The sequence below is a fragment of the Stigmatopora nigra genome, chromosome 8 (genome assembly GCF_051989575.1).
Source record: "Stigmatopora nigra isolate UIUO_SnigA chromosome 8, RoL_Snig_1.1, whole genome shotgun sequence".
NCBI lineage: Eukaryota > Metazoa > Chordata > Actinopteri > Syngnathiformes > Syngnathidae > Stigmatopora > Stigmatopora nigra.
This window is the reverse complement of record NC_135515.1, coordinates 646,438-673,087: the sequence shown is the minus strand read 5'-3', so window position 1 is coordinate 673,087 and position 26,650 is coordinate 646,438. Positions and strand designations below refer to the sequence as shown.

General features: G+C 42.9%; 1 protein-coding gene and 1 long non-coding RNA gene across 4 annotated transcripts in view; one reads left to right on the top strand and one right to left on the bottom strand.

Annotated features, from left to right (window-relative positions):
• The first annotated feature begins 5,057 nt into the window (after positions 1 to 5,057).
• LOC144200515 (uncharacterized) lies at positions 5,058 to 9,190 on the top strand. Its single transcript, XR_013327126.1, has 6 exons — positions 5,058 to 5,571; positions 5,670 to 5,822; positions 5,899 to 6,051; positions 6,155 to 6,265; positions 7,648 to 8,741; positions 8,833 to 9,190. It is a non-coding gene; the product is annotated as an uncharacterized LOC144200515 (long non-coding RNA).
• nova2 (NOVA alternative splicing regulator 2) overlaps positions 5,846 to 26,650 on the bottom strand; it is a 34,231-nt gene continuing 13,426 nt past the window's right edge. For all 3 annotated transcript variants that reach the window (XM_077722719.1, XM_077722720.1, XM_077722722.1), the window contains 2 exons: positions 15,941 to 16,107; positions 5,846 to 8,686 (listed from right to left, as the gene is read on the bottom strand). In XM_077722719.1, coding sequence (XP_077578845.1) covers positions 7,655 to 8,686; positions 15,941 to 16,107 — 1,199 coding nt within the window. In that variant the 3' untranslated portion in view covers positions 5,846 to 7,654. The remainder of the gene's footprint in view (positions 8,687 to 15,940; positions 16,108 to 26,650) is intronic.

The following is a 26,650-nucleotide window of genomic DNA, read 5'->3' as shown; positions in this document are numbered from 1 at the left end:
GTTGGATGTGGCTGATCGGATGGTGCTGGTGTGCACAGGAGGATTGTGGGTAGATAGATGGATAGATGTCAAGAGAAGGATCGTGGCCTGGCTTCGGCACCCCTTACCTGAGCTCGAGCTCGCGCGCGCGTGACTAATGATGCCACTTTGCTTCAATGGTTTATTGGACCACGTACAAATGAACAAAAGTTGACAAGCTTAGCACACGTTAGCATTCGCCGCTCCGTCAGCGCTCCAAACGGACGGCACAACCAACAAAACTGAAAAAAAATTGGGCTGCCGTCGTCTCTCGTTGGCGCTCGCATGCAATGAGTGAGCTTAACATAAGAAGTACACGGACAAAAGTCACTGGCCGAGAAGGTGGACATTCTTTTCCACAGCCTGCTTGGTCTGCTTTTGGCTTGTAAACAGTTAAGTTAGTAGTTAGCTTCTCCGCGGGAAGTCCACGCTAGCGGAGGAGGACGCGCGCTAAAGCCGCCTTCTAACCAAGTGGAACCGCGAAACCCTGAGAATCGCCGACTCGGTCTTCGTTCCCTCCGGACGCTTGGGGTTGGCGTGGAAACGGTGGATGGTAGTGCTACGTAGTGTACCCAGGAATAGGAATGTCAGGAACGCCAGTCTGCGGCGGGCTAACTCTTACGCTTTTCCACCAAGCAGTCTTAGCGAATGTTTTGAAATACGTGAGTGACCCTCGTGGCTCGGCCCAAAGCGCTGAGGTTTGAGTCCACCTGGACAAGTGTTGTTGAGTGGATTGCAATACGCTGCTACTTGTTTGGCCAGAAAACTTTGTTTCTTTATCCATCTGCCCTTATGGGATTGGAACAAAAAATGGCAGCAGCTCTTTGTGGAGCACTTGCCTCATCCTCATAGTTCCTGACTGCAGTCCACATAGTCTTTGGTCTCCTCCCAAATTCAAGTATTTATTGACTTGTGATGTGAAGCTCAAGTCTTCCGCAAAACAAGACACTTTTTGGTCCCGTAGCCTTTCTTATCGGAATGCCGACCTGAATGACTTGACCAATGTTTGCTCCCTAAAGTTCACCATTGTTAAAATATCGGATACTAATCCCATGCGAATCGTATCGACTACTTCACTGCTTGGTGGAAAAGTGGCTCTATATTTTTTAATGTATCTTCTTCATACTAGATGTTTGTAGCCTGAGAACATTTGGCTTTGTTTTTGTTAACGGAGTCATACAGTGTTAAGGGAAATAATTAATCGCATTGATGTTTTTGCCTAGTGTTAAATGAACTTTTTTGAGCATTGTATGAAGGGTAGGTAGATGGACATTGTTATTTTTAGTTAGCGATTGTTTTGGCTGAAAAGATGTGAACGCAGCCCATTGGCGTCCGTTATTTCACGTAAAGTGCATGTGGTCCTCTTCCCCCAACCCGCGGACCCCCGGCCAACTAGTATAGCGCATGTTATCGATGGAGAACAACATCACATGGTGTGTAGCGGCAGCAGCAGCAGAGGAGGAGGAGGACAGTGATTGGTTGATTTGGTCAGGTGACTTGAAAGGTGGTGGTGCGGCGGTGGCGACGGTCGATTGTTGGTTGTTTGGTTGATTGATTGATTGGTTGGTTGAGTGGTGGTGGTGGTTGGTAGGTAGGGAAAAATAGGGTGGGTGGGGTTATGGACAGTCAGCTGAGTCAGATCACATGATGGTCACATGATTGGCAGCTAGAACGACATCAGGAGCTTCCATGAGGAGAGAGAAAGAGAGAGAGTGAGAGATAGAGAGATGGAAGCCTGACTGGGTTTAGCTTGTCGCTGGACAGTGGACAGGACAGAGCCCCACCCACCCATGGAGAGCCCAAGCCCCGCCCACCCATGGAGAGCCCAAGCCCCGCCCACCCACCCACCCACCTCCAAACGGGCTCCATCCAATGTGTTAAGGTGTGATGATGCAGAGTGTGGTGGAAGGTGAAGAATAAGACAACAGAAGACAGGTGATGCTAAAATGAACATTTATAATGACTGCTGTTGCTGTGGCAAAATAAGAATCCTTAGAAAATATGACCTCATATAGTATCAGAAGAATCAGAGTAATAATAATAATCAGAGAAGTTGTTATTATTATTAGTAGTAGTAGTATTACTTTTAGCACTAGATGGATGGCCTTCACTTCACTGGTAATCCACAAGTTAACAAACACAAACTCACTAGATTGTTTTTCTGTTTTTTTCTCGTTTTTCTTTTTGTCTCTTTACAAACACAATGCTACAGTTACATTAAATATTCAATACTTTTGTTGTTTTTTTTTAAACGTCAGCTCATCAACGGTGTTAAAAAGCAACCACTACTAAGATACTAAAGAAAGGAAATTGTTTCTCTTTTTCCACACGTTCCCTTTTTGACTCGTTTGTTATTTTTTTTTGAAGGAAAATAAATACTAGTAGCTTTTGTGTGTGCGTGTGTATGTGTGTGTGAGGAAATGGGGCGACGGGCAGCATAAAATCAGGGGGTGGAAGTCAACAGAGAGAGCCATGCGGTGAAATGACAAAAAATCATCACTTGCTAGCGTTATTAATCGTTTTTGATCATGTGATGGCGTGGAGGAGGAAGAGGGGGAGGAGGAAGAGGAGGATATGTGTCGACGGCTGGCTGGAAACTGGAGTGTATTGCACAAAGTTAGCAGCGCCGCGAGCCAGCCAAACAATAACAAACAAACAAACAGGAGCGAGCGAGCGAGCGACGCCCAATTAAAAGAAAACGATTAAATCGTACTAAAAGATATGTGCGTCCAATTCCATCGACGACAACAAACACAACTAACAAAGAGCACAGCTATTTTAAAAAAATAAACAAAAAGTCTTTATGCTGCCCCGCCCTGCACAAATAAGATTATTTACAATGACAACAAAAAGGTGAAGAAACCATTTGTTTTGTTGGAAAAAATCCCTCTTTAAAGTCCCTTTTTTTGATGAGCTGTAAAATACGGAGCGCCAGACGTTACCTGGGGGGGCCAAATTCATTCAATTTGTGGCGACTCATGTTTTTTGTTGACGGCAATGGATGTCCAAAGTAGTGAAAAGTCTGACTTTTAAGAGCGTTAAGCCTTTATAGCTAATTTAGACGTTTTGTGCCATTAATGGTAGCCAATCAGGGTCGTATAAGGGTTAAAAAGGTCATTATTTGTGCTTAAAAGGGTTCAAAGTCTTATGTCACATTTTTTTATAACATATTTTTGATTTAACGCTCCACCAGGAATGACTTGGACGTCTATTGCCGTCAAAAATATGATATTTCATATCCAAAAGGGACTTTTATTATAGCACAAATTGGCAAGTGGACCCTTTGTTGTCCCCCCACATGGCATCTGGGTCTCCGTAAGAAAGAAAAAGAATGCAAGAAAATCAAAACAAAAGAATCATATCAGCGAGCATTGCACAGTCTCACAGTTGTTTTTTTGTTGTTTTTCTGTTTTTGTTTTTTGTTGTTTTTTTGGACTGATGGAATGGAGAGTTGTTATTGTCCTGACAGCTGGAGATGAACAGAGGAAGAGGAGAATAATAAAGTTCATGAGCGAGCGAGCAAGGGGTGGTGGCGTGATGGTGGAGGAGGAAGAGGAGGAGGAAGGGTGAGAAAATTGGCTCCCCCAAAAAATAATCTTCAACAGGGAAAAAACGGGTTTTTTCCCCCTTTCTGGACAAATGGAGCAAAAGAGGAGACAGTGAGAGAGAGAGAGAGGGAGGGAAGGAGGGTGAGGTAGGGGGTGACAGGTGCCCCCTGTCGTCTCCCTGTCCTCCCCCCCTCCCCTGGGACACTATGGCACACCATCAATGAAGGGCTCCGCAGCTGAAGAAGAGTTAGGAAGCGGGACGAAGATGGACGAGGAGAACTGGGGGGGTTAATTCCTGGGAGGGGGGGGTGCTTGTTGTCATGGGATGGAAGGGGGGGCTCGGAATGATCGGCGGCGGCGCCGCCCCTTTTCGGGCCGCGCGACTTTGGCACTGCTGACGGAGGGAGGGGGGAGAAAGTGTGCGGGGGTGCTAGAAGAGGGGGTGAGGAAGGAAGGAAGCTAGCCCCATTCGCATAGACTTAGAATACGACCATGGATGCTTGTTAGCTAGTGGTTTGTTGGAGTTAGCAAATTTAGGTGTTCAATGTGTAAGGAGGCAAAAAAGGTAAGTTTTTTTTAAGACCATGTAAAATACCATGTACATGCTATTTATATGGTTGTAATTTTCTTCATGTGTAAAAGTTTAGCATGTTTTGGTGGTGGGTGAATGGGACACTGACTCTATGCTAATTGTTTAGCTAAGACTAAAACTTTTGCATTTTTGTAACCCCCCATAGCCTGTTAAAACTAAATCAAAATGGGGCGTGGCTATTCCCAACAAAATTTGACGTTAAATAATTCCAAGGTCCATGCGGAAGGGGCTCGCTCGCTTGTATGGCTTGGCGTGGGGTGTGTGTGTGGGGGGGGGGGACAAGTCTACACACACACATCCACTTACAAATGGTGTCTCGTCGTCATTAGTCGGCAAAATAAACCACAGAAGAAGAAATAACAGTGATATGACAAATGCAGTTGACACTTGCTGGTTTTTCAGTTTCAGGAGAGGAGTGACGACTGACTGACTGATTGATTGACTGATTTGGTGGTTGGTGGTGGTGACAAGGCTCCCGGACGGAATATGGATATGGTAAGAACACAAACAAACAAAAGTAGTTAGTTTAAAGAACTTTTTGTTGTTGTTGAGATGTCCAGTTAGCGTATTAGCATGTTGATGATAATGCCTAGCCCCAAACTCGTCCCCATAACACTCGAGTGGTAGTACAATCACATTATTATTTTTTTTTGTTCTTTTAAGTTGTTTATCTGGGAAAATTAGCAGGGACTAGCTTGACGGCTAAAAGTCATCTCACCTAGCTTGGTTTTGGGTTTCCGAGGTAACGCGTCGCTTTGTTTTGGCGGCTGAAATACTGATTTAACTTTTCAAAATAATGTCAAAGTGAGCTAAGCAATGATAAACACACAAAAAAAGCGGTGTTTTGGAACTTTTGTTCGATGATTTGGTTTTGATACGAACGACACAAAGACTCTTTTGTTTTTGTTCACACTTGACGTCATGCAATATATACGTGCAAAAAGGTTAACATCTATTCCCACAAAATACATCTGGACTAGAAAAAGGTTTAAGAATGCTCGGGAGTCACATTATTATCATTATTCTTTTTTTTTTTTTAGGCTAAGCCACGGCCGGCCGGCCACGTGGTATTGATCCCCTCCGCTGTTGCATTGTGGGAGCTTCGTTCATTTGGCACTTTTTCACATTTTTCCTGGTATAAAAAGTACGGTTTGCCTGCGATATCAAATCCAAGAAAAACTACATTTGGCACAGCGTTTTATTTTTGTAACTCTAGAGACTCTGTTGACGACGGCGACGAAAGATGTTCGATTCGCCGATGTCTTCCTCCTGCGGAGGCGGAGCCAAACGTGACGTGACGCTCGATATGTCTGTTTGTTTTTCAGTTCGGATTTCTTAGCAGCACGGATACGAAGAAAAAAGAAGACAAACCAGTGCCGAGATGGGGAGAACGCTCAGGAGCAGACGACAAAGGTATTGCTCTATCTTGAAAAGATATCTAAAATGAGGCTTTCCCCCACAACTTGCCTGTAAAGCTGTGCGCTAACCAAGCCAAAAATGCTAATCCACAGATATGTCGCCAACACGGAAAGCCGAGGGATTCCACAGCTCCCATGCAACTACTCGACGGGATGCCCCAAGATGGCAGCTCAGCAACGGGTCTGAACGAAACTCCTCGACTCATTTGACATCCCGACGCCACAAGAAGGCTCCCAAAGAAACACGTGAGTGACAAAAGGAGCAAAACTGTGAATAAGCCATAAAGGGGTGTTCACTATATTTGCAATTGTCGCTCTCCAGTTTAGCAAAACCACAAATACAAGAAGAATGGGGACCTCCTGCCCGACTCTTCAAAATTCCGCAGCAGCAGCAGCACGAGACGACGACGACAACGACGAAGAAGAAGAAAATAGAGGAGGCATGCATCATGGCCGCCGCCCGTGGAGCGATGTGGTAAGGGGGGGGGCGGGCGTCGGGGTGTGTGAGTTGGGTGTTTTGGGGGGTGGGGGTGCGTGAGGATGAAGTTCAAAATGGAGTAAAGAAGCCTCCTTACCAGGGCGCCTCGCCGGGCCGGCGACAAACTATCGGAGAAGAAGGGAGGAAGAAGAGGACAGGAAGGAAGGAGACAAAGGAGGAAGAAGAGTTCCATCCCACTCGCCACTGCATGGTGAGTAAATCCGACGCACCCCCGCTGCTGACTTTTCAAATAAGTGGTGGTTGGTTGGGTGGGGGGGCAGAAAAACGTTACGGTCCATTTTAATCCGACTTTAGCCATAGATATCATACACGTGTATGAGGCTAGATGTATCCAGAGACTAACAAAATCTTTAATTCCACTTGGCAATCTTTAAAAAACATAATGATAATACTACTGTGGTTATTACAATCCATTTTGATGCATTTTTTTCACTTCAAGTAAATTTTAGTTCCCAATAACTGCATTGTAGACAAGTTTAAAGTCCGCCGCCGTAAGTCATCTAGCCTTTGTTGTATGATATCTAAAGCTTCTGCCACCCGCCAGTTCGTCATAGCGTCCTTAATCGATAGCCGAGACTCCCAACGGACATTGAGTCCTTTCCCGAAAGCTCCGTATGCCTCGTTCGCCATGCCGCACGCAATATTCATATATTTATATAAAATCATTGATATTTCATATTGGTTAGTGTTCCCTGCCATAGCTAAAAGTCCTCCAGTTGCGTCCCCTCGCTTCACAGTGCATTAAGACAACAATTCAGTGTACTCTGACTGTAAAAAACAAAAATTAAAAATCAAAACTTAACGTAAAAGTCAAAGAGCGCGGCAGTAACCTTTGAACTCTGTCACCCTCGTCGCCTATTTTTTCAGTAGTTAGTCCCGGGACTCCATTTTATGTTTTTAGCGGGTGCCGGGGAGGAGACGGGACGGGGTCAGGGTGGGGAGGAGGGCCAATTGGTGGCGCCATCCACACCCCCCCACACCTCCCGACCAGCTTAAATAAGACATATATTACACTATGTGGCGTTAGCATTCATTTGCAATTGAAAAAAAATTAAATTAAAACATGTACATTCAACTCCTCTGGATCAATAAATAGCCGTGATGCCATCACGCCGCGCGCCCACAGTACTGCTCGCTACGTGAGGTCATCGGCGTGGGGGGGGGGGGTTAGGACTGGGTGCGCTTGTTCTGTCGCACCTTGGCGGGAGAGGGGGTGGGGGGGCAAAGAAAAACCTGCGCTGGGGCTAGGTGGGGCGGGGTGGGTCCCCTCTCTTCCCCTCCCCACCCCTACTTCCTGTCATTCAGCGTGTCCACAGTACACAAACAAACATCTTAATTTACGCAACAAAAAGGAATAAAAAGTCCATAAAGACGTTAAGTAATAAAAGGTATTTACAATTTACACTTTTTTTGTGTGTTTTTTTTTGTTGTCAACTCAGCACTTTTTTTTCACGGGGTGTGGGGAGGAGGGGTACTGAGATGACAAGGGGTGGGCGGGGTGGGGGGGCGTGGGCGGGGCTTTCTCCTCTCCTCTTCCCTCTGTGGATTGATTTTTTTTTTTCTTTTTTCCAGAGCGGTTTTAGCCCACCTTCTGGGGGTTGGTGGCACGCACCCCCTGCTCGTAGGTGATCCTCTGGCTGATGAGGTACTGCGCCGCCTGGGTGGCGGCCTGCGACCCCGTGATGGTCACCTTGCGGTTCCGGGTTCCCGGGATGAACTCGCCCTTCTTGGAGATCTGGATGCGGGCGCCCGTCAGCTCCTGGTACTCCACTAGCGTCTTGCCTCCCTTGCCCAAGATGGCCCCCACCAGGTTCTCGGGCACGGCGATCTCCACCACCTCTTTGGCGCCCTCCGCCAACTTCTCGGTGGCCAGCAGGGAGGACGCCACCAGCGGCGAGGCGGCGCTCAGGTAGCCGTTGGTGGCCCCCGTGGCGGCGGCCAGCGAGCCCAGCGAGAAGCCGCCCAGCCCCGCCGCCGCAGCCGCCTGGTGGGCGGCGCTGGTGGAGGCGTCGCTGGCGTAGGACGCCAGCAGGTTGGCGGCGGCGGCCGCCGCCGGGTTGGCGTTGGCCGCCACGGCCGCCAGCACCCCCGAGGTGGTGGCCGGGTTGAGGCCCAGCCCCAGAGAGTTGGTGTTGTAGCCGTAGCTGGCCAGCGTGTTGAGGGCCGACGTGATGGTCAGCAGGTCGTTGCCCGACAGGCTGGACATGGTGGCCGGGAAGGCGCCCACCCCGGCCAGGCCCGCCTGGCCCAGCAGCGAGGAGGCGGTGGCGGCCGCCGCGGCCGCCGCCGCCGGCATGACCTCGGCCGAGTTGGCGTACGGCGAGCCGGTGGGGTTGGAGTTGGCCACGGGCCCCGTGATGTTGGAGTAGGAGATGTTGAGGCAGGACGAGCTCTGCGGGTCTTCCTGGATCTTCTGCACGATGATCTCCACCGCCTTGCGGTTCTGCTCGGGCTCGCCGCTGATGGTGACCACGCGCTCCTGCAGGTTGATGCCCTCGGGCTTCTGCGACAGCTGCACCCAGGCGCCCGACTGCTCCATCACTGCCTTGACCGTGGCGCCGCCCTTGCCGATGATCAGGCCCGCCGTGCTGTTGGGGACGATCAGCTTGGCCTGCCGAAAAGACACATGGCGGCAGAGTTGGGACAGATCACCACGATACAAATGCGTGAGTAAAAACAAAAATGTTTTGGTGGTGGTAGGGGTGATTTCTTAATCTCCTAATCTTAATTCTCCATTTGTTTTTATATCTCAAACAGATGGCACGTCTACTAATGTAGTGTCTGACAGCCTTGAAGATGGCGCCCACCTCTTGCGAGAAAAAAAAGCCATGGCGAAGCCAGAGGACGGTGCCCTGTCGGCAAGGCAACGAGATGAAAAACAAACCGTTGATGACAGAGCCGAGGACACTGCCGACTTGGGGGGAGGAGGAAGGGAGGGGGCTTGTTAAAAGCTGTTTTACAGCAAAAAAAAAGACTCGGGGCCACCGTTGTCATGGAAACTGCACCGCATTGAGACGAGAAAGGAAAGCAAACGAGCATACACAGAGTCCTTATAACAAAGTCTTTCTGTTTCCTCAAAGAAATTCTAACCATTAAAATACTGAAAAAATCTCCATCTTTTTTCCTCCACTATTCTATATTTTGACACCACTCATCTTTTTCCTCATTAAAGCCAATGACGATGATGAGGGTAAAATTATGTGCCTATTAAAAAAAACTTGATATATTAGGTTAAAACAATCAACAACGGGATTCGAACCCGGAACGCCAGGGTTGCAAGCCAGACATACTAACCACTTAGGCCACCGCGTCACCAATGCTAAGTGAGCATTTTACTTGTTTAAGTAACATTTTTCTTATTTATTCGGCATGTTTTAAACCTAACTTTAAATTATATATATAATAAGTTAAAACAATCAACAACGGGATTCGAACCCGGGACGCCAGGGTTGCGAGCCAGACATACTAACCACTTACCCCACTGCGTCACCATTGCTAAGTGAGCATTTTACTTGTTTAAGTAACATTTTTTCTTATTTATTTGGCATGTTCTAAATTATATATAATAAATTAAACCAATCAACAACTACAAAATTACGCCACAATAAAAAATACATTTCTTTGGCCAAATTAAATGTTAAATATACAAAATGGGTTAGCATATTAAACTCTAGGCATATATTGTGGGGATTTCCCGCTAGCTGAGGCTAAAAAAACAGGAAGTAGGAAACAGCTGTCCAAGGCTGAGGTCAAAGGTAACAGGAAATACAAAAACAAAGTGCCTAGACAAGACTTGAGAATTGCCAGGCAAAAATAGTTCACGGCAACAAAAAAACCTCGTCACTAAATGAGCTAGCGAGCTAACGAGCTAACACCTCCTCCGCCAGTTAGCTATTTTCACACTTGTCACTTTAGCGACTATTTATAAATACTCAGACGCATAAATAAAAGCGTGTCGAGTCCATTTCGAGCCGCGGCTAAAGTTTCTTTAGGTCGTTATCCAAGGCGGCCAGACAAAAGCCACAAAGGGCTACTTGTTTTTTCCATGGCCGGCGAGCGACCGCTCCGGTTATCCCACAGCTGGCGGCGTGACCGACCGGCAGCTGGCGTTAACCCGGGTGATTTACGAGGCGTGCAAAATGGACGACTTAACCTCCACGACGAGGTGGCAAATTATCGCTCACTTGCGTCTCCATTTCCAATTGTTACGTTTGTTTTTTTGAATTGACGCTTGTTTTTTTGTCCCCTTTTTTTAATTATACGCGGGTGTGTTTTGGCGGACGGGATCCGTCAATACGTGCAAACGCTGCCAAACCCAAGCGGTCGATAAGCGTCCTTCATGAAGGGAGGCGGTAATAATGGCCAGCTTAGCAATCAATGTCGCTAATTGTTGTTAACTTGAGCGCCATTATCTGCGTGCGTGCATTTTTTTCACGCCGGATTTAACACCGTTTGATACTTTTTAAAAAATTAACCCATTCTATACTGTCGTTTTTTTGCGATAAGAAGCCTTACTATACTATGTCGTTTTTTGAAGTAAAAAGCCTTACTATACTATGTCGTTTTTTTGAAGAAAAAAGCCTTACTATACTATGTCGTTTTTTTTGAAGAAAAAAGCCTTACTATACTATGTCGTTTTTTTGAAGAAAAAAGCCTTACTATACTATGTCGATTTGTCTGAATAAAAAGCCTTACTATACTATGTCGTTTTTTTGAAGAAAAAAGCCTTACTATACTATGTCGTTTTGTCTGAATAAAAAAGCCTTACTATACTATGTCGTTTTGTCTGAATAAAAAAAGCCTTACTATACTATGTCGTTTTGTCTGAATAAAAAAGCCTTACTATACTATGTCGTTTTGTCTGAATAAAAAAGCCTTACTATACTATGTCGTTTTTTTGAAGAAAAAAGTCTTACTATACTATGTCGTTTTTTTGAAGAAAAAAGCCTTACTATACTATGTCGTTTTTTTGAAGAAAAAAGCCTTACTATACTATGTCGTTTTTTTGAAGAAAAAAGCCTTACTATACTATGTCGTTTTTTTTTGAAGAAAAAAGCCTTACTATACTATGTCGTTTTTTTGAAGAAAAAAGCCTTACTATACTATGTCGATTTGTCTGAATAAAAAGCCTTACTATACTATGTCGTTTTTTTGAAGAAAAAAGCCTTACTATACTATGTCGTTTTGTCTGAATAAAAAAGCCTTACTATACTATGTCGTTTTGTCTGAATAAAAAAAGCCTTACTATACTATGTCGTTTTGTCTGAATAAAAAAGCCTTACTATACTATGTCGTTTTGTCTGAATAAAAAAGCCTTACTATACTATGTCGTTTTTTTGAAGAAAAAAGTCTTACTATACTATGTCGTTTTTTTGAAGAAAAAAGCCTTACTATACTATGTCGTTTTTTTGAAGAAAAAAGCCTTACTATACTATGTCGTTTTTTTTGAAGAAAAAAGCCTTACTATACTATGTCGTTTTTTTTGAAGAAAAAAGCCTTACTATACTATGTCGTTTTTTTGAAGAAAAAAGCCTTACTATACTATGTCGATTTGTCTGAATAAAAAGCCTTACTATACTATGTCGTTTTTTTGAAGAAAAAAGCCTTACTATACTATGTCGTTTTGTCTGAATAAAAAAGCCTTACTATACTATGTCGTTTTGTCTGAATAAAAAAAGCCTTACTATACTATGTCGTTTTGTCTGAATAAAAAAGCCTTACTATACTATGTCGTTTTGTCTGAATAAAAAAGCCTTACTATACTATGTCGTTTTTTTGAAGAAAAAAGTCTTACTATACTATGTCGTTTTTTTGAAGAAAAAAGCCTTACTATACTATGTCGTTTTTTTGAAGAAAAAAGCCTTACTATACTATGTCGTTTTTTTTGAAGAAAAAAGCCTTACTATACTATGTCGTTTTTTTTGAAGAAAAAAGCCTTACTATACTATGTCGTTTTTTTGAAGAAAAAAGCCTTACTATACTATGTCGTTTTTTTGAAGAAAAAGCCTTACTATACTATGTCGTTTTTTTGAAGAAAAAAGCCTTACTATACTATGTCGTTTTGTCTGAATAAAAAAGCCTTACTATACTATGTCGTTTTGTCTGAATAAAAAAGCCTTACTATACTATGTCGTTTTGTCTGAATAAAAAAAGCCTTACTATACTATGTCGTTTTGTCTGAATAAAAAAGCCTTACTATACTATGTCGTTTTGTCTGAATAAAAAAGCCTTACTATACTATGTCGTTTTTTCGAAGAAAAAAGCCTTACTATACTATGTCGTTTTTTTGAAGAAAAAAGCCTTACTATACTATGTCGTTTTTTCGAAGAAAAAAGCCTTACTATACTATGTCGTTTTTTTGCGATAAAAAGCCTTACTATACTATATCGTTTTTTGCGATAAAAAGCCTTACTATACTATGTCGTTTTTTTGCGATAAAAAGCCTTACTATACTATGTCGTTTTTTTGCGATAAAAAAGCCTTACTATACTATGTCGTTTTTTTGCGATAAAAAGCCTTACTATACTATGTCGTTTTTTTGCGATAAAAAGCCTTACTATACTATGTCGTTTTCTTGCGATAAAAAAGCCTTACTATACTATGTCGTTTTTAAAGAAAAAAAAGCCTTACTATACTATGTCGTTTTTTGCGATAAAAAGCCTTACTATACTATGTCGTTTTTTTGCGATAAAAAGCCTTACTATACTGTTGTTTTTTTGCGATAAAAAAAGCCTTACTATACTATGTCGTTTTTTTGCGATAAAAAGCCTTACTATACTATGTCGTTTTTTTGCGATAAAAAAGCCTTACTATACTATGTCGTTTTTAAAGAAAAAAAAGCCTTACTATACTATGTCGTTTTTTGAAATAAAAAGCCTTACTATACTATGTCGTTTTTTGAAGTAAAAAGCCTTACTATACTATGTCGTTTTTTTGAAGAAAAAAGCCTTACTATACTATGTCGTTTTTAAAGAAAAAAAAGCCTTACTATACTATGTCGTTTTTTGCGATAAAAAGCCTTACTATACTATGTCGTTTTTTTGCGATAAAAAGCCTTACTATACTATGTTGTTTTTTTGCGATAAAAAAGCCTTACTATACTATGTCGTTTTTTTGCGATAAAAAGCCTTACTATACTATGTCGTTTTTTTGCGATAAAAAAGCCTTACTATACTATGTCGTTTTTTTGCGATAAAAAGCCTTATTATACTATGTCGTTTTTAAAGAAAAAAAAGCCTTACTATACTATGTCGTTTTTTGAAATAAAAAGCCTTACTATACTATGTCGTTTTTTGAAGTAAAAAGCCTTACTATACTATGTCGTTTTTTTGAAGAAAAAAGCCTTACTATACTATGTCGTTTTTAAAGAAAAAAAAGCCTTACTATACTATGTCGTTTTTTGAAATAAAAAGCCTTACTATACTATGTCGTTTTTTGAAGTAAAAAGCCTTACTATACTATGTCGTTTTTTTGAAGAAAAAAGCCTTACTATACTATGTCGTTTTTAAAGAAAAAAAAAGCCTTACTATACTATGTCGTTTTTAAAGAAAAAAAAGCCTTACTATACTATGTCGTTTTTTGAAATAAAAAGCCTTACTATACTATGTCGTTCGTTTTTTCGAAGAAAAAAGCCTTACTATACTATGTCGTTTTTAAAGAAAAAAAAGCCTTACTATACTATGTCGTTTTTTGAAATAAAAAGCCTTACTATACTATGTCGTTTTTTGAAGTAAAAAGCCTTACTATACTATGTCGTTTTTATGAAGAAAAAAGCCTTACTATACCATGTCGTTTTCAAAGAAAAAAAAGCCTTACTATACTATGTCGTTTTTTGAAATAAAAAGCCTTACTATACTATGTCGTTTTTTGAAGTAAAAAGCCTTACTATACTATGTCGTTTTTTTGAAGAAAAAAGCCTTACTATACTATGTCGTTTTTGAAGAAAAAAAAGCCTTACTATACTATGTCGTTTTTTGAAATAAAAAGCCTTACTATACTATGTCGTTTTTTCGAAGAAAAAAGCCTTACTATACTATGTCGTTTTTTGAAGTAAAAAGCCTTACTATACTATGTCGTTTTTTTGAAGAAAAAAGCCTAATTATATTATGTCGTTTTTTCGAAGAAAAAAGTCTTACTATACTATGTCGTTTTTTTCGAAGAAAAAAGCCTTACTATACTATGTCGTTTTTAAAGAAAAAAAAGCCTTACTATACTATGTCGTTTTTTGAAATAAAAAGCCTTACTATACTATGTCGTTTTTTGAAGTAAAAAGCCTTACTATACTATGTCGTTTTTTCGAAGAAAAAAGCCTTACTATACTATGTCGTTTTTAAAGAAAAAAAAGCCTTACTATACTATGTCGTTTTTTGAAATAAAAAGCCTTACTATACTATGTCGTTTTTTCGAAGAAAAAAGCCTTACTATACTATGTCGTTTTTTGAAGTAAAAAGCCTTACTATACTATGTCGTTTTTTTGAAGAAAAAAGCCTAACTATATTATGTCGTTTTTTCAAAGAAAAAAGTCTCACTATACTATGTCGTTTTTTCGAAGAAAAAAGCCTTACTATATTATGTCGTTTTTAAAGAAAAAAAAGCCTTACTATACTATGTCGTTTTTTGAAATAAAAAGCCTTACTATACTATGTCGTTTTTTGAAGTAAAAAGCCTTACTATACTATGTCGTTTTTTTGAAGAAAAAAGCCTTACTATACTATGTCGTTTTTTCGAAGAAAAAAGCCTTACTATACTATGTCGTTTTTAAAGAAAAAAAAGCCTTACTATACTATGTCGTTTTTTGAAATAAAAAGCCTTACTATACTATGTCGTTTTTTCGAAGAAAAAAGCCTTACTATACTATGTCGTTTTTTGAACTAAAAAGCCTTACTATACTATGTCGTTTTTTTGAAGAAAAAAGCCTAACTATATTATGTCGTTTTTTCAAAGAAAAAAGTCTTACTATACTATGTCGTTTTTTCGAAGAAAAAAGCCTTACTATATTATGTCGTTTTTAAAGAAAAAAAAGCCTTACTATACTATGTCGTTTTTTGAAATAAAAAGCCTTACTATACTATGTCGTTTTTTGAAGTAAAAAGCCTTACTATACTATGTCGTTTTTTTGAAGAAAAAAACCTTACTATACTATGTCGTTTTTTCGAAGAAAAAAGCCTTACTATACTATGTCGTTTTTAAAGAAAAAAAAGCCTTACTATACTATGTCGTTTTTTGAAATAAAAAGCCTTACTATACTATGTCGTTTTTTCGAAGAAAAAAGCCTTACTATACTATGTCGTTTTTTGAAGTAAAAAGCCTTACTATACTATGTCGTTTTTTTGAAGAAAAAAGCCTAACTATACTATGTCGTTTTTTCGAAGAAAAAAGCCTTACTATACTATGTCGTTTTTTCGAACTAAAAAGCCTTACTATACTATGTCGTTTTTTCGAAGAAAAAAGCCTTACTATACTATGTCGTTTTTTTGAGAAAAAAAGCCTTACTATACTATGTCTTTTTTTTGCGATAAAAAGCCTTACTATATTATGTCTTTTTTTTGCGATAAAAAGCCTTACTATACTACGTCGTTTTTTTGCGATTAAAAGCCTTACTATACTATGTCGTTTTTTCGAAGAAAAAAGCCTTACTATACTATGTCGTTTTTTCGAACTAAAAAGCCTTACTATACTATGTCGTTTTTTCGAAGAAAAAAGCCTTACTATACTATGTCGTTTTTTGAAGTAAAAAGCCTTACTATACTATGTCGTTTTTTTGCGATAAAAAGCCTTACTATACTGGGGTATTAATATCGTCACATGGCAAATGTTTTGGTAGCATTTTCAGGCTATAGAAAAAAAAAAGAAGTGTGGCACCGACCTGTTTGATGCGGTCAGGATTGACGGTGGTCTGCGGCTGTAAAATGCTGACCGGTTCGGACTTCTGGCTGCTTTGCGGCATCTCTCGTACTTTCTCGGCGATAAAGTCGTGGACGCCGTTGAGCGCCTCCACCGTGCCTTGAACAAGACACACCCGCTCCGTAGTTCCTGTGTACACAAAAAACAACCACGCTTTATCAGAAATTCAACAATGTTTTTTGTTCCAGCAACAACAACAGCAAACATGTGGCACTGTTAGCATTAGCACAGAGACACTACTGTACGTATCGGTGGCATGACTTCCTGCGAGCATGCGGAATGCTCATCATCATCATCATCATCATATGGCTGCGTTTTATTTAACGCCCGCTCGTTATGACTCACTTGTTCCTTGGCCGGGGCCTCGCGGCTGACTCCAGATTGGCCTAACGCTAATATGCTTATGCTAGCTCGTTAGGAATAGAGACAATCTCCTCAGGCGGGGAAACAGGCCAGTCGGTCGGTGAACAGGCGATGGCGCTAAAGGGAAGGATTTCCTGACTTTAAGCTCATTAAAGCGATCTCCTCAAGGTGAAGGATTAGCCGGCGTTAGTCGGCTACCTTTGATCGCATCCCGTGGATTAGCCGCCGGTTAATAACGGCCTCCTACTTCCCTAAAGTGCCGGAATGCAAATCCACTTTCTTTGGGTGAAAAAGATCAATTATTAACGATGAACACGTGCCTTGCCATTGACGCCAATAGACGTCCAATCCACTTTGACTTAAGGTTCTGGGCCGAAACGACCGGCGGTGACATCACGCCACGGAAGGAAGCGATTAACCTTCTCCTCGTTACCTTGACGACAAAGTCTCCTCCTCCAAAGAAACACCCGCGCAACATTTTTTTGCAGCTGGCGCTGATGTCATCAGCACGCGCGCAATTGTGCGATGATGTCATCGCCGCCGCCGGGAAGGAAAATTGGACGTGTTCTCGCAGAAGAAAGCGGGCCCCCAGTTCCGAACATGGGCGGGGCTACGGATGGGCGCAAATTAGGAAAAAAAGGTCATCCAAAAAAGGGAACTTTTGGGGGTACACCTGGGACACTAAGCTATGGATTTCTCCTAACTTGGGTTGGAATTTTGCTATCATTCATTAGCTCCTCCCACTCAACATGGATTGAACGCCCAAGTTGACTTTTTAGGGCCAAAAATAAATGTGTCCGGCCCACGTGAGGTTTGAATGTGGCCCCGCCAAGCTTAACTGAGACGGATGGAGCCCACCTGTCTTTCCACAGTGGGCACTTATTGTGGTGGTGGTGGTGGTGGTCCCAAGGCCTGAAAGTTATCTAAACATTCTCCTTTTAACCTGCCTCGTAATGCATTTGCGTCTATCTTTGGCTTTGTGTGCGCGCAGCTGACAGGATAGAGAGACCAGCGCCAGTTGTGGTCACATGGGGGATGGATTTGGGGGGGATTGCAGCCTGGAAGGAGCAGATAGGGGGGCTTAAAACAGCTGACACTGTCCACCACCACCACCACCACCACCAGGCAACGCGACACAAAGCAAAGCACAGGACTTCTTGTCATGGAAGAGCAGTAGTTCAATCCAAACAAAGGAAAAGTCCATTTTTAAACGTGTACTTCTTATTTCAATGCTTGTTTTTTGGCATCATGTGATCGTGCATTTGGAATTGGCAAATGCAATTGTTGGTTTTGGTGCGCTTGTAAAAAAGCTTTCATGTGCAAGCGACTTATAAGTTTGACATTTGGAGTCTGGAAATACACACTTACACAAACAGACGTGACAAACAAGGCAGCCTAATGAACTCAATGAAAGACTTAATGACCCTCAACTAAATATAACAAGGATCAAATACGGTTTGAAAAACACCATGGTCATGGAGAAGCGGGTTTTCCGACGGTGCCCGGATCCCCTGAACGCACCGTGACATCAAGAACTCCACCGCCGGGACGAGCCGATTTACGAGGCTTGGCGCGCTGTTTACGACGTGGCGAACGGTGTGTTCGCCTTTGGAATGCTAACATGTCAACACGGTAAGCAAACGGGGCCGCACGGAACCTCGTGTCCGACTCGAAATGCAGACAAATTGCCACCACCAGTGGAGTCACCAGGCCTATTTCAGATAAGAAGGCAAGTACTATAGTAAAGCTTTTTTCTATAAAAAATGACCATGTATAGTAAGGCATTTTTCTATAAGTGAACATCACAGAATGGCTACCCTAGACGATGCAAGACATCCAAATTGTATATTAGGCACCATAAAAAACACAGTGGTGTGCATGGTATCAATTCAAAAGAATCTAACGAAGAAAATGTGTTGCCATGACGACAATGCAACACACACACACACAACCACAGACCCTCCAACAAAGACGTCACCTTTCAGTTGCATAAGAAAGGTTTGTTTAACGCAACATGTCCAAAAAATGGCACGCAAGTCCAAGAGCACGAGTTGCGTCTTTGGCGCGCGTTCTGATTGGCTGACCTCCTGACAGCAGCGACATTTGCTTGTTGGCTGCGAAGGCCGGCCGGTCGGCGTGCTTGCTCCTTTACATCATCTGCAGCCTCAATCTGCTCTGCATTTGTTTCACTCGGTGTGTCTCCGTGTCATTATAACACGGACACCCACGCACAATGTCGCAACATTGCCCCTTCTTTCAACAAAAAAAAAATGAAAACAGTCCGACATGACATTCTCAAACGCCGCTCCAAGAAAAACAAAAACTTTGGCGGCGCTTGCTTTGGTGTGGGCCAATCTATGAGAGAGAGAGAGAAAGAAACCATCTTGTTTCACTTTGTGTGAATCATCGGGCCTCCACGTCGCCAACAACTTTTTCAAGGCTGATGTCATCAACGGCGGTGACCACGCGGCCAAACGCCGCGGATGCCGCTACTCGACGGACGGTGGAGTTTTGGGGTCTTTTGGATTTTTCTTGCCTTAAGAATGAAAGCGAAGATTTTTTTTTTTGTTCAAAAGATCAAGATGGGGGGAACGAGTTGAAAGCAAATTCCTTTGGAATTGCATTTGGGTGCTGACCCAACACAATTGGAAAGTTATCTGAAAAGTCATTAAGTGATGAAAAAGATCGTAAATAATAGAGAAGCCTTAAAGAAACAGGCGTACGCCTTTCCTTTGTTAGACATAAAATCCATTTGAAAGGGAGTGACAGCCAATTCATTTGGATTAGTGGTCAAACCAATGGGATTGGACATCTATCGCCGTCAATGGCAGTCAATACATTCATATTCATCAAAAACAAGGACTTCTAACTGCAGTCGGGTTCACAATGTGAAGATACGAGGGATCGTGCGGTTAACAAAAACCTTTTGGGGTGATAGAGAAAAAAACGACGTCGATCTTGACCCAAAAATGCACCAAAACAGTTGGTAGTTTGTGTTGACACAAATGTCCAATCTGCGCTTATTTTCCATGATCTTAGCTCTTTGTTTCGCCATATTTACAACACTTTAATCATGACATGTTTGCGGAAGTTGTTTTTTTTAACACAAGTAATGAAGAATGACATTTTGTTGATCAATTTGAGCCAAGTCAGCTACATGAGCTCAGTCGGCCGCCGTTTGTGCGCTGAGCTCATCGGCCTCAATGAAAAGCACATGCAAGCGAGCAAGGTCATTACGTTTGATTTGTGTCAAGACAAACAACAACACGTGCAAAAAAACAGACGGAAAAAAAGACGGCATTACCCCCCACCCCCCTTTTAGTTGTCAGCGAAAAAGACTTGAAGAGGTGAAAGTGAAGAAAAGCAACTCGGGAGGAGGGAAAGAAACAATGGAAATAATGGCATCAGTGGAGTGGGAAAAGAGATAAGACCAAGGAAAAAGACAACTTGAATCACTCTCAAGTCAAGACGGAAAGGAAAGTAGGATGAGAAAATGAGGACAAGAGAACAGGATGGAAGTGGGAAGGAGAACGAAAAAAAAAAAAAAAAGAGTCAAGTAAGAAGGCCAAAGGAAAAAAGGAAGGATGGGGAAAGGTGAGCCGTCCAGTTGTCCAAAGGATCAAATAAGGACCGGCCTGACGGAAAGAAAATTAAAAAGGTGGAAAAGGAAATATGGAAATGGAAAAAGGGAAAAGGGGAAATGAAGTGAGAGAGAACGGGAAGAAGAAAAAGAAAAGAAAAGAGGAAAAAAGAGGCTTTGCGCGGCGTGTCCGTGCATTCCCGACTGTCCTTAAACACACCACAGACAGACGCACTGGCAATTAAAGGGAAAGTCCAGCAGTCACGACAGCTGACGGCTTTGTGGGGTCCCAGACCGAGAAGGGGGCGGAGGTGGGCCGGGGGGGGGCTTAATCATAAAGGCTAGGGGGCGGTATTTCAGGAGGGGGGCGGAGGGGGGGATTAATCATCAAGAAGGGAAGGAAGGGGGTGGGGTGCTGGAGTAGGGCATTGGGGGCGTTCACTGGGGGAGAATTAATAAAAGAAGGGAAGGAGAAAGGGAGAAAGGGGGGGGGGGGGAAGGGAGGGAGGGGCAGCTGTGGAAGTAGCTCTATTGTCGTGTGCTTGTGTGCTGCCTTCGTTCACCAGGGAACGGGAAAAAAAGCCTCCCTCACTCAATGTGCGGCTTTGTCGCCGGGAGCGCGTTTTAGAGATGCCGCTGGCCCTTTAAGAGCACACATCTGTGTCCAGCCAGACAGCCAGAGTTAAAGTAGTATACGTATTCACAAAGGGAGACGTTAGCGGCCCATTAGGACATTTTAATCGTGACCCTTTTGCGGCAGCCGCGGGGAGGTCGCCACGACGACCGTCATTATTGTCCTCGGGACGTCGGGGGAATACGCTCTGACATCTAACTGAGATGGCGTTTTGGTTACATAAAGTATAATCTTATTGTTTAAAAAAAATGCAACTTAGAGTTATTATTCTGCTATAGGGCTTGTAATGGAAGACATTTAGTGATTATTGCTGTCAATGTGCTAATAAATAGGTTTGTGTTGCGTTCAAGTGCTGCTCAAAAAGTGTGCCATTTCAAGAATTCAAATGAAAGAATCTTTGAAAGTGGGAACACATACAAGCAATGCGTGGGGGGTTATAGGGGGTTCTAGCGGGGGGGGGGGGATCTGGCTGGACACAGCTCAAGATGTGAAGAAAGACGTCTCTTTCTCTCTGTCGCTCTTACACCTGCTAGGGGGGGACGATTGGGGGAAGGGGGACACTCTCTGAGGAGGAGGAAGGAGTGAAGTGGAGTGCACGGAGGGAGGGAGCGAGGGAGGGAGCGAGGGAGGGGGCGGGGATGGCGGCACGGTGCTTGTCACTTTAATTTCCATCACCACGGCGATGGCCGTCCCACAATCCTCTGCTTTGTCCAATTGAGGTGAACGAGTGTGTGTGTGTGTGCGTGCGTCGCCGCAGAAACGCAAGAACAAATCAAAGTATGTGTGTTATTAGCAGCAAACTGGAGAGAGTTAGAGTGGATTGGGGCGTCTATTTGTAGATGTCCAATCAGTTTCAAATGGGAAGGGCCACAGCCATTGTTTTAAATAAGATACACAGACAATAAAATTGTTCCTGAACGGGAAATGAGTCAAAATAAAGAGCAAAAGTGACAGGGATATGACCCAGAATGGCCTAAAAAGCAATAGGAAGTGACCAAAACACACCATAAATGCCACAACATCAACCGTAAGTGACAAATAAACACCAAAAATCATTATGAAGTGAGATGGCAATGTCCCAAATGCATAAGCAATAGAATTGTACTACAAAATACAAAGTCAGCCAAAATCAACCGCAGAAAAGAACCCGCAAATACCACAAAAATCAACTTAAGTGACTCAGAAAGGCCTCAAATGAAATAGGAAGTGAACTACAAATGCCGCACAATCAATATGACAAATGCAAATGCCAAACAAAAAAAATTGCAGGAATTGTAACCCGTAAATGTCCCAATATCTACAAAAAGAGGCCTAAAATGGTGAAGAATTTCCTCAAAAGCAACATGGAGTGACTGGAGATAACCAGGAAATGAGCCAGAATGCCACAAAAACAACAGCAAGAAACATACTGATATGTTGCCTACAAATACGATATTTCTAAAAGTTCAATGGTTTGGACGTTAGTGACAAGAGAAGGCTGGCGTGGCGTCTCCGTGGCAACAGGGCAACAAATGTCGGCACGCGTGCCGAGCGCTACTCGCTCGCTGGCCGCTGTGCGTTTGACGCTAACGGCTAGCGACGTTCACATAGCTTAGCAAGTCGTAAAATGCAGCGTCGCCACCAGAGGTGACATCACCACGGCGCTTGTCACTTTAGAAGCGGCGGCGGACGGACTCCGCGTGGCTCGTGGCTACACTTTCCACGGGGTCGGCCGGGGGGGCGGAGCTACACTTTTCCTGGAAATGACTGGTCGGCTGCTGAACGTCAGACACCTGTGTTTTTCAAGCCTGGCTTCTTGAAACCTTTTTGGATGCTTAGCTCATAAAGTCTGCCAAATTTGACATTGCTGCTGCTGGATATCAAATTGCTTCACTTTGAGGATCATCATCATTTAGTTTGCAAAGAACCCTGGGAAATGACTTTGTCCAATCCAAATGGATTCTGTGTGCCCTTTAGAGCTAGTTTTGCTGTCCACCAAATTGAACGTGGCTTTAGAATTGAGCTAGCCTGTAAATTCCTTCTTTGAACCAAAATGGCCGACATCCCGTGTGTTTTAAGGCCTAGTTTCCTTAGACTTTTTTTTTCAGTCTACCAAATTTCAAGTGGCTATGCTAAAGTTACTTCAGGGGCTGAATTTTACAAGTTAATCTGCAAATCATTAGCAGAAATAGACCAAAATGGCTGCCATGTACCTTTTAGGGCCTGACAACTTGGCTTTTTTCGAGGCGTACACCAATTTCTTGTTGCCAAATAAAACCCACCCGTGGAGAGTCCATTTTCAAAAGGTGCACATCATCTTTTCAAGCTAAAAAGGGGGGTTTTAATGGACTATTTTACATCCTATTCTAGCAAGACACTTTCTCCTTTGCACTACGGCAGATGGGGACCACCGCCCCCCTCCAGCCCCCCCATCGTCCTTATAACCGGGGTCAAAGGCGCCATTGTCATACGGGGTGGCGCGCCCCCTCTATTGTCCCTGGCAGTTGGTGGTCATTGAAACTCTGAGAAAAACCTCTGCACATTCAACTTTCCTCTCCTTTTCGCCTTTCTCTTTTTTTTTTGGTATATATGCCGACCCTCCTTTCACTGGGCCTTTCTACTCGCCGTCATCGTCACGTGCACAGCTGGAATGAAGGGGGAAAAAAAAACGAAAAACTTGTCCTTGCTTCAAACATTTTATGGGTTTGCACCGTTGACAACAATGTGCTTCGGCTTGCTGCTAAGGCCAAATACAAAAGAAGAAAAATATGTATTTGATTACTTGATATGGATAGATAGAGTTGGAGTATATCAGAGGGTGACCGGCTGGAAAGAAGACTGTTAAGATTAGATCAAAGATTGCCAAAAAGCGATTCTTCTTTTGGCTAATCTGTTAGCAAAAATATCAGCAAAAGTTAGCGTTAGCTTGAGCCATGTCAGGCTAGCCATAAAACTAAAAAAGACAAAGAAGGCCAATTTTTTTCAAATTCTTTCCATTTTTAAATACTTTTGCAGATATGACCATACTTTAATTTTCATTTTTGATTACTTAGAAGTATTTTAAAGGAAAAATAGGACTCCCAACTAGGTTTATAGTAAATTCCAGGAAATGTGCCCACCAATGAAGTAGTCAAACGGAAATGGCAATTGAAATGATGTCAACTATTGCAAGGATTGGACGACTAAAAGATGATCATTCCCACCTGGGCTTGGATTTACGGCTAGTGACTTTACGATACAAGACAATACAAGAAGACGTAGAAGCGCTTTCTTCACCTTGTACTTTTTGGTGGGCGCTCTACTCAAACTGGAAGTCTTTAATAGCAGCATCCCATGACTTTTCTTACCGCACACTCATGAATCATAATGTCACTTTCATCGTGTGTGTGTGTGTGCGTGAATAAGTGTGTGTTTAAGTGTGTGTGTGTGTATGTGTGTGTGAGCACACTTACATTTTGGCTTTTATTTGCAACATGTGCTACACTTTTTCATGTCTGTGGTGCGCATGCCAACATTTTGACGAGCTGTGTGTGTGTGTGTGTGTGTGTTCTGTGTGTGTTTTCACCAATAAGCCAAGCACTAAACTATCAAAAACATCAAACGATGCCATAATTATTTTACGGCATTTATAGAGACACGACGCCTTTTTATCGCCATTTCACAGTGGCATGATGTCTTCATAAAAAAGCTTTCTGTCACTCTAAAAACAACTAATCAGAGTGCAGAGTGGTTGAAAAAAAAGCTGTTTAAAGATTTTGGGTGTTATTGTAGTTTTTAGAAGGGCTTCAGAGTGAAAGAGCATTTTCTGTGGTGCGTTTTGGTATGTGAACATGTTCGTTAAAGTGATGCGTGTTGAGAGGGACACACATTTGTCTTTGGGGGTTTTGTCCTGTTTTAAAGTTCAGGAGAAAATATTTCCAGGACTAAAGTGTCGTTAATGAGTGAAAATGTGTTTGGCATTCTATGTGTAGATCTGTAGTAGACCAGTTCCAATATTTTCATGGGAGAATTTGACATTTTGACTGATGTACTACATTAGCTTATCCGTATTTTCTCTGACAGTTTTCCACTGTTAAAAGAGGTCAAAAAACATAGCCACTGTGTTTTGTTTTAGTGTGTGTGAGAGCATTTTTCTAAGTGTCAGTGCTGTATGACAACATTTTTGTCCTCTGAGCGACTTGCAGCTGTGTGAATGTTTCATTATGTAGTGAAGCCGTGGCGCTAGCATTTCAACACTATTTGGATCAGCCTTTCTATTGTTTGCTTGCTTGGTGTGTCTGTCGGAGGACGTGCAAATCTTTGACGTTTTACGACAATCCTATTTCATTCAAACAATACATTATCCCACCACACACACACACGGGCAGGCACAGGCAGAGGCACTTACGCAGTAGGATCGATTGGCAGGCTGCCCCGCCGTTCTATTTACGCTCGGGCCTCTCTGGGACCCTCAACACTTCCTCATTAAAAGGCCAATAATAACGAGCAGCGAGGCCCATCCGTCACTCTTCCGCCCTCGCCACCAACACGAAGAGAAAGAGGCGGCGGCGGTCCCGACCCCGTGGAGGAGGAGGCAGATGCCGTGCACGGATCGATTAGTCGCGCCCGTCGGCGGGGCGACGACCGAGGTGCCCCGCCGGCCGGGAGCGGGGCGCCGTGCACCTGTCCCGTCCGACATCTGGACGCCACGTGGCGTGAAAATGACGGAGGTGAATGGAAATAACCGCTGGCTCGCAGGGTGCATCGAACGGCGGCCATGTTTGCTTTGCTCTGTGATGTTTTTGCATCACGGCAGCTTAGAAGCCATATAAGAGGCTTACGGCGGCGTGCGTGCGTGCGTCCGTGTTTGCCTTTGACAGATGTGCTCGTGTGCTGCTGCAATCATGGCGTGGGATTAGAGGCAACGTTCTAAAATGGTGGCGTGCTGCGACTGCGCCGATAGATAACCTGCCGCTAACACCGGGGGATGAAAGCTACATCGGGCATCATAATCATATTTTGTGCGGCCCAACAAAGTCAATGGTGAGGGCCGACTTTCTGTTATAAGATCAAATTCAAATGATAGATATAGATGCATATTACATTTCCTGATTTTCCCCCTTTTAAATCTATAATTGTACAATTTTAATCCATTTTTTTCTGGGTTTTTAGTTCAAATTATTTTTGTAAAATCTAAAAAATATATTTAAAAAAAAGCTAAAATAAACATTGTTTTAGCTCTATAAAAAACTGAATTTTCAAGGTTTTTAATCCAGTTTTTTAATCCATTTATTACAACAACACAAATCTAAATATTATAGCCAAAATGGTCCAGCCCACATCAAAAATTGCAGTTGAGAAACCAGTGTCGCTTTATCATGGAACCAAAAAACAACTTGATTAAGTAGCCCACTAAGTGAAGAGCTATTTTTCCCAAAGTGACATATGATCATCAGAGTGTTTTGGGTGACGTAACGACGCAAAGTCAGCCTTTTAAATCAAGTACGTGGGCGGCATTTTGTGCGCGCTCGTCGATATTAATTCATTTACTGCTTTTAGAGGGAGTCGGTGACTTTTCCTCTCCAAGCGTACGCGTAAGCTCCACGCGGCGAGCCAACCGACGGGTCGATTGTCATTATGAGAAAACAGGTGTAAGGGATGAATATTTAATGCGGAGAGGCCCCGGCCTTCTCGCGGCTTCGTTCCTAACCAAGCCGTGACGCGGCAAAGTTGGAAAGACAAACGATGGGGAGGTGAAATGAAATTTCCCCTCGTTACGGGACCCGTGGTTCCTTTGCCGTGGTTTTGTCCTTTGAGACGCCGAAGCGGTTATTTTTGGAAAAGCGTCAACTCACGCTGTAATAAAGCTGTCATTCTGCACTCACGGACGGTGTCCGTGTGTGTGTGTCAGTGTGTGAAGATGAATGGCGGCACGCCGCGTGCTCGCATTGTGCCAACTTCTAATTGGCCGACACGTCCCCAGTGTCCGTGCTGCACTTTTGGGCTTCGCTGGATGGGGGGATGGAGCGGAAAGGGAAAACAAGTCTGAAGGGTCTAAGGCAAGGGACTCGTATTAACGTCAACTCCATTTTTTGATGTGGGACGGACCATTTTAGAGAGAATATTTAGATTTTTTT